This window comes from Branchiostoma belcheri, unplaced genomic scaffold (genome assembly GCF_001625305.1).
Source record: "Branchiostoma belcheri isolate BF01 breed outbred unplaced genomic scaffold, Haploidv18h27 scaffold145, whole genome shotgun sequence".
Classification (NCBI taxonomy): Eukaryota; Metazoa; Chordata; class Leptocardii; order Amphioxiformes; family Branchiostomatidae; genus Branchiostoma; species Branchiostoma belcheri.
The window spans coordinates 247,017-255,345 of record NW_017802880.1 but is presented as its reverse complement, the minus strand read 5'-3'; the positions used below and the strand labels follow the sequence as shown (position 1 = coordinate 255,345).

The 8,329-nt window shown below is 38.1% G+C and overlaps 1 protein-coding gene across 1 annotated transcript in view; it reads left to right on the top strand.

Moving 5' to 3' along the window:
- LOC109464991 (proteoglycan 4-like) overlaps positions 1–8,329 on the top strand; it is a 9,196-nt gene that overhangs the window by 494 nt on the left and 373 nt on the right. The window contains exons 2-5 of the mRNA XM_019762109.1: positions 1,166–1,384; positions 4,781–4,999; positions 6,616–6,795; positions 8,060–8,328. Coding sequence (XP_019617668.1) covers positions 1,166–1,384; positions 4,781–4,999; positions 6,616–6,795; positions 8,060–8,328 — 887 coding nt within the window. The remainder of the gene's footprint in view (positions 1–1,165; positions 1,385–4,780; positions 5,000–6,615; positions 6,796–8,059; position 8,329) is intronic.

The window sequence follows — 8,329 nt, the reverse complement described above, 5'->3', positions numbered from 1 at the left end:
AGTTTTAATTTTTTTTTTTAGGGGGGTTGGGGGGGGGTTAGTCTGCGGAGTATGGGACAAATAATTTATATATACAGAACGTGCTGTAAGCAAAGAAAATGTTTCAGTGTCACGGTAGGAGGGAAAATAAGCATTTCTTTGAGTTTGAAAAAAAACCCACATATTTACAGTGTTTTAATTTACAGTGTGGCATCATATCAAACCACAAGATGACAAGCATTAAGTACCGCAAAAGTTACTGGATAATTTTTACACTAAGGCCACAGCAAGTAAATTTTATGGATGACATCCTCCGTAGACTCCAAATCTATTGCGAGCGGGCGAAAAAAAAACCAAGACGGGTAAAAAAAACACAAGGATTTTACATTTTTAAATTTTGACTCAATCATTGTACAAGTGGTTTTGATTCAGTCCGAGTGGAAACATCACATATACACAGCCAGCATCACATATCACTGCATCAAAGTAAGAAACAAAACATTAAATCAGAGCCTTGTCTTGTCTCCACTCTTCATGGTTATCTGCCATCCACCTTCCGGCATGGCAACAGACATCTTTGCCCATTTTCGGCATGTTGACTGTAGTGATGTGAAACAAGTTAATGATTTAGAGTTAGCCACCCCGCAACCTTGCCCACACAATAACCTTGCCCACGCAGTATAACACATTCCAGATGTTGAGTCAGCCCTCCTACCTCACTGTATATACGAGCACAGTAGAGTACAGTCATGAAAACTCCTCCGGTGTGAGATTCATTATTGAGTATTCTTGAGTGTTGGAGAGAACACTACAACGGGTAAAAAAAAACCACAAGGATTTTACATTTTTAAATTTTGACTCAATCATTGTACAAGTGGTTTTGATTCAGTCCCAGTGGGAACATCACATATACACAGCCAGCATCACATATCACTGCATCAAAGTAAGAAACAAAACATTAAATCAGAGCCTTTTCTTGTCTCCTCTCTTCATAGTTATCTGCCATTCACCTTCCGGCATGGCAACAGACGTCTTTGCCCATTTTCGGCAAGTTGACCACTGTCAGAGGGCAACAAAATTTCTTTTTTTTTCCCAAAATCAGGTGAAAATATATGTGCTCGCTGATGTCATCCATAAAAATTACTTGCTGTGGCCTAATGTACATGTTATTTTTTGTTTTCATTAGTTTGTAGATCAGAAGAAAGACAGCTCAAGTGTCCAGTCCGCAGACTGTACAGAAGATGCAGCCAAGATGTCTGACAAAGCTGCTGACAAGACAGGTCCAACAGCACCCTGCACACCCACCAAGAGAGGGGCAGACAAGAGCACCAGCTCCGAAACTCTCCGGAAAAGGAAGAAGATGGCTTCAACTACCACAGAGGCCACACTGTTTGACTGTATGAAGGTACACAGCCCTCGAACTTAACTTTTCTTCCTATTAGTGATGCATACCTAAACCCAATTTTAGGTTCAGGTCCGGATTCAAGTCCAGAGGTTTAGGTTCAGTTCCGGACTTGTAAGTCCGTACCTAAACCCATGGCATATACAAAATTGCATGTTGGCAACCTTGCAATGCTGTCTGGGTGAAACTTTGGCCATATAACATGGAGGCCGGTACTTGACGATGCCCGATGGCAATGTTTTCTTCGTTTTGCAGCAGAGATTTTATAATCTACGGAAGGTTTTAGGTGGTTTGGAAAGAAAAGGGGTATGTGAAATGGTCTTTTATGGTAATAAGTCCGGACTAGGTTCTTGACTTTTAGTTTTTTTGGACTTGAACCTAAACATTCTTACAAGTCTGGATTCAAGTCCAGTGAACCAGTATGCATCACTACTTCCTATTGTCCCCGTACTGTCCCAAAAATAAGTTTCAATTGTCCCGAAGTGAGGATGAACTGTCCCAACCTGTATTTGGGAAGTATAGTATGACGTCAACTTGAAATCAACTTTATTTTGCTTATGTTCACTCCAAGCCCACTATAATTGCAGTGAAGACAGGAAATTTTGGGGGAGTTTTCCAGATCCAAAAGCCGAGACGTGTGCCTGATGAGCAAAAGAAGGGCTGACATTCTGATGTTGATTATTTTTCACTGTCTTATCTTACTGTTCCATCAGGACCAGATGTTGATTTATATGATTGAGACAGACTTGTCTTTTTTGCTGTAGAATTACCTACAATTTAGAGTGGCACAGTAATGGTGTAATTTCCATCTTTCACATACAAATTGGGCTGGGAGATGATACAGGGCTGAAAATACATTTTTTCCTTACCTGTTGTCGTGAAGGGTGCTTCAGAAATGGTCTGCTTGTGACAAATTTTAGCTCCACTGATTTTTTTTTTCATTTTTTATTACAACATGTTATCACAAGACGTGGTGACGGCACACTTAAGTTTTTTCAACTTTATTAAATTAATGCCGCCACTTGCGACAAGAGAAGATAAGTGCACCGACAACAGGCACTTACGTGACTCGTTCAGGGAGGAACGTGAAACCTCCAGATAGACTGACCCTGTAATAACAGAACTGAACGGACAATGATTTCAAAGGAAACGGACTGGAAAAGATACTACGAGAATGGACTATATACTGCATGAGTAGACTTGCACGAATAAGAAGGCCATAAAGTAGAGTAATGCATGAAATTAACAGATAAAGGTAATGCATGAGTTCTATAGTTGTTGTATAATGCAAGTCTAAGGAAAGGAGGGATGTAGTGATGTGAAACAAGTTAATGATTTAGAGTTAGCCACCCCGCAACCTTGCCCACGCAATAACCTTGCCCACGCAGTATAACATATTTCAGATGTTGAGTCAGCCCTCCTACCTCACTGTATATACGAGCACAGTAGAGTACAGTCATGAAAACTCCTCCGGTGTGAGATTCTTTTTTTTTTTTTTTTTAATTCGTTTATTTCACATTTTACATACAGTTGTACATACAAATATATATATGGCTTACCCCTCGTTACATCGCTAATTCTAATTGTTGGCGCACAGTTTGAAATCTGACAGGTTCATTTTGTACAACATTTTTAAAGATGTAATATTTACATAACAATATGGATTTGTTTAGAAGAATATCTGACTTGTGTCCATAAAGGATATCTTTTTCCTCTAAAGATATTGGTGACTGAGTTTTGAAATTCCACCAGGTGATGAATTCTTTCCAAAAAGGTTTAACAGATATACAAGTTACAAATACATGTGGTATTGTCTGTTTTTCTGAACAAAAAGGACAAAGGTCAGACTCTTTCACATTTATTTTCTTTAAATAGGAGTTGGTTGGTAGAAAACCGTGAATAATTTTGTATTGAAAATATTGTACTTTTGTGTTGTTTGTGCATTTATAGGGCATTGTATATACATTTTTTAAGCCTTTTTCATCTTTAACATGTTGTATAATTTCTGTTTGACAAGTAGGAGCTACAAAGGTCTCATTGACAAGGAAAGTATACAGCTGTTTACATGTAAATCTTGGAAGTTCAAAATTAAAGGCCTCCTCCTGGTTGTAATTCTGCTGATTATTTCTTAAAAGCTGTTTCCATTTTGTAGGTACATGTATAGCCATTTTTATAGAATTATATTTCAAAACATTTAAAGGATTCATTTCAATTTTGTATTTTCTGGCCAATAACTCTACTTCCAGAAAGCGGCCTTTATTACATACAATGTCATTAACTGTGGTAATACCTGCTGTTATCCAATTTTTGTAAAAGATTGACTTCCCTTGACTACAGATAAATCTGTTGTTCCATAGGACTTGGGCTCGTACATTGCTGTTGGAGTCTGGTTCAGTTTGTATAATATTTTGCCATGCCTGCAGTACTTGTCAGTAAAAGCTAGGTAACTGAGACAGGTCTAAACATGTGATGTCATAATTACATCTAAATAGTATTTTTCTGCCCCATCTTTTAAATATATTTTCGCTTTCTATATTTTGTTCTAGTTTCATTACCCATGCTGCTTTTAAGGCTTGACATTTCAAAATAAAATCGACCATTGCTAATATTAACCCCCCTTGTTCTTTCGTTCCAATCACTGTTTTCATTTTTACTTTAGGTTTTTTGTCATCCCATATGAATTTGAAAATGTACTTATTGACTTTCTCAGCAAAACCATCAGGTACCGACAAAGCAGTACAATTGTAGACGAGTTTTGAGATGCCAAGAGCTTTTACAAGAAGAATTCTACCTATTGTTGTTAAGTTCCTAGATCTCCAAATATTTAGGGCTTTTTCCATTTTTTGTAGTTTTTGATCAAAATTACACTTATCACATTTATCTATATCATATGAAAAATAAGTTCCCAAGGCGAGGATTGGTTCATTACTCCACTGCACCTGTAGAAGCTTGTCCTTTCTAAATCTATTGGAGCCAAGCCACATTGTTTTTGTCTTATTTGCACTCATTTCTAGACCGCTACATAGTTTAAACTGATTGAGTACGTCAATTAGAGATTTTGCTGAGTTAACATTTTCTAATAGCGCAGTCATGTCATCTGCGTACATACTTAGTTTTCTGCGCGGTCCATATACATTTAGTCCTACTATGCAGCTATCATCTCTGATAGTACAAGCTAGTGTTTCTATTGAAAGGTTGAAGAGAAAAGAAGATAGTGTGAGATTCATTATTGAGTATTCTTGAGTGTTGGAGAGAACACTACATTGACCACTGTCAGAGGGTAACAAAATTTCTTGTCTTTTTCCCCAAATTCAGGCGAAAATTAATGTGCGCGCTGATGTCATCCATAAAAATTACTTGCTGTGGCCTAATGTTCATGTTATTTTTTGTTTTCATTAGTTTGTAGATCAGAAGAAACACAGCCAAAGTGTCCAGTCCGCAGACTGTAAAGAAGATGCAGCCAAGGTGTGTGACAAAGCTGCTGACAAGATAGCTACATCAGCACCCTGCACGCCCACCAAGAGAGGGGCAGACAAGAGCACCAGCTCCGAAACTCTCCGGAAAAGGAAGAAGATGGCTTCAACTACCACTGAGGCCACATTGTTTGACTGCATGAAGGTACAGTTTTGATACAAAACTAATACATGTACTTTTGTTAACAATTTAGCAAGTTACGTAAAGGCGTCCAGTGCAGTTTTTAGGGCTTGGAAACCCAATTTTTCAGAGCCAATATTCTAGTCATTTATCTACATTCTACATACTAAGTTAAAACCACACTGTCTCAATGTATATTGACCCTCAAGGAGCAAAAATTCCAAAATCCTGATGGAAAATGGTGGAAGGGCACTGGGCTGATTTTTAGGGTACCACCCAGAAAAAAAAGGACTAATTTTCTGGCTTGTTTCTGCAGTTTTAAAAGCCAAAAGTATGAAATTCTGACTCAAATGTGCCAATGTGAAGCAGTATGTGTCAATATCAGAAAGATTGCCTTATTCAGAATATTTCCAGTTTTGCTGCCCTAAATCGCATTAGATGCCTTTAAGAACAGTACAGTCCTTCACATTGTAAGTGATTCACAACCTTACAGTACTATGGCCACACCTTATACAGTACTATGGCAAGCACTATGGCTGGATCAATCAGTTATATTGAGGTCACCTGAGATAACATTCTGCAAAATGGCAGCCACTCTAGTCCCTAGCAACTCATCCTACCAATAGTAATCTCCTTACAGTCCAACCCCAGGCACTGAAGAGAGGGTCAGAGTAGTTGTCCAGTGTTCTAGCCAGGCCTTTTTAGCAAAGGGGCCCGCTATGCTATGATTTTTACCCCCTATGCTATAATTTTGACCCCTACATGTATACTATAATTTTGTCCCTATGCTAAGTTTCAACCAGCATAGGGGTGTTTTTGGAGGGAGAACCTTCATAAATCTTGCAAAAAATGAAACTACAACTTCAGAATGAAGCTATAGCAAAGGAAAAACCTTAACTTCACAAAATCTGTTCCACATTAAACATTACAAGAAATACTAGTAGTGTCTGGGGGGGTTATGAGTTTCAAAATTTTTCAGCAAAATGCGTGATTTGTGCCACGAAAGTTGCTCTTCTGTACCTGACCCCTATGCTATGAAAAAATCCTGGCGAGAACACTTTTGTCTCATCTAATAACCCAATTGTACAGTTGCAAAATCCATAGGCTTAGTCGAACATGAAACAAGTTGAATGCCTGACAGCTATATATTAACTATATAGACTGTCTTATCTTACTTTTCCATTAGGACCAGATGTTGATTTATATGATTGAGACAGACTTGTCTTTTGCTATAGAATTACCTACAATTTAGAGTGCAACAGTAATGATGTACTTTCATATACAGGGATGATACAGGGCTGAAAATACATTTTTTTACCTGCACTAACCTGCACATACCCAGTACATGGACCAGTGCAGGTTAGGTGCAGGTAGACATCAGAAATACCTGCACAGCTCCAATTTTACCTGCACTAACCTGCATATACCCAGTACATGGACCAGTGCAGGTTAGGTGCAGGTAGACATTAGAAATACCTGCACAGCTTCAACTGTACCTGCACTAACCTGCATATGCCCAGTACATGGACCAGTGCAGGTTAGGTGCAGGTAGACATCAGAAATACCTGCACAGCTTCAACTTTACATGCATATGTAGGTGGTATTTCGAGCCCTCGCAGACATTATTTCTGTTATTACAGGAAGGAACTCCGAAAAAGGGCTTCACGTTCAAGTTGGATGAGTCAAGTGGAGAGGAGGAACAGAAGTGCATTAGGGTGCCAGCCAGGAGGAAATTGACAATGAAGAGAGGGAAGAAAAAGACCAACGAAGCAGACAACACAGCTTCAGAGACAGTTCCAGACAGTGCACAGAAACCAGAGGTAATTCTAGTCTTCCCTGTGGTAAAAAGATCTCCAATTCAAACTAGCTAGGACATTGACTTTATTCAAGCCGTAGGGCAGTTCCATTGACTATCCAGACACAGAAGTTTTGGCCTAAATGATATACAGATCTAAAGACTAGAAAAGTAACATTTGCAAAGCAAATGCATAATGTTTACCTTCGGATATGGTCTGCTCTGTTAATTCTTACTCAAACACATTCACATACATGTATATGGTGACAGGAGTCTAAATGCGTACTATGAAATTGCAACATTATGTAACCCAACACCAGTTACTATGGTAACAGACGTCAACAAAAGAGGCCATTGGTCAGGTCAAAGGTTAGTGTTTGGAACAGATTGAAGAAGAAATGGAACAAAAACATTATGTTTTCCTTCGGTAAACATAATAACAAATATACGACATAGAATAACCACTATAAGACTTAAGATAAGCTCACACAAACTTCTTGTTGAAAAGGGTAGACACAACCACATTCCTCTGCAACAAAGAATTTGTCATTACTGTAACCTAAATGAGATTGAAGACGAGAGTCATTTTATTGTGGACTTTACTCAATATAGTAATGAAAGATTCTCTTCAATTGTATACAAGATTATGTCCTTAATTAGTTTTAGATTTTTAGATAGAAGAGAAAAATTCACATTCCTCATGAAACTCGATAATCCTCGTACTATAAACTCCATCTGTTCTTACATTTACAACAGTCTTAAGAAGCGAGAAGAAGCAGAACCTGTACATATGTAGTTTTACTATGATACTAGATAATATTTTAGTCTACCATCGCTATTTATCATGACCCGTACTTAGTTCGCAATGAGCAAAAATGTACTTCTTTCAAATGTCTTTCTTTCATTCATTCAATAATACTAATAGTTTTTTTTATTAATCATTCTTTTTATTAATTTTCACAAATATAAGATACACACACAGAAAAACTTATACTGAAGGGACATGCAGAACACAGAAAAAGATAAATAAAACCAGAAAACAATGAATAATGCTTACATATTTGAATAACAGACAAAAGTGTTCTCTACAATGTTTTCAGCGTTTCAGCTATTTTCCCCGATTTACCAGTGTGCTTTTTATTTCATCCATCTTTTTTTCTATAATATGTTCTAATCTATGAAAGTATGATACATATGAGATGAAAGCTTGTAGGTTGAGAGAAAATTGATGGTTTTTAAAGATAAATTTTTCATTCAATATTATTTTCAACTTGGTTTTGTCTTTCCAGGTTGTCCAGTCTTCACCACAAAAGTCCCGAGGCAAGGCTAAAAAACAACAGGTTGTAAAAACAGTGAAAAGTGACGTTCAGAACAAAAAGTCATCAGAAACCACCAAAGAAGAGAGCAGGCTGGAAGATGGTAGTAAGGGAGTAACACTAACAGACACCCCCCCAGTCCAAACAACACAGCAGCCCAGTACCCCCCTGGCCAAGCCCAAGCGACCCATGGTGACCATGACCCCCTCCCCCTGTACCCCCTCCCCTGGAGGCAGCAGGACC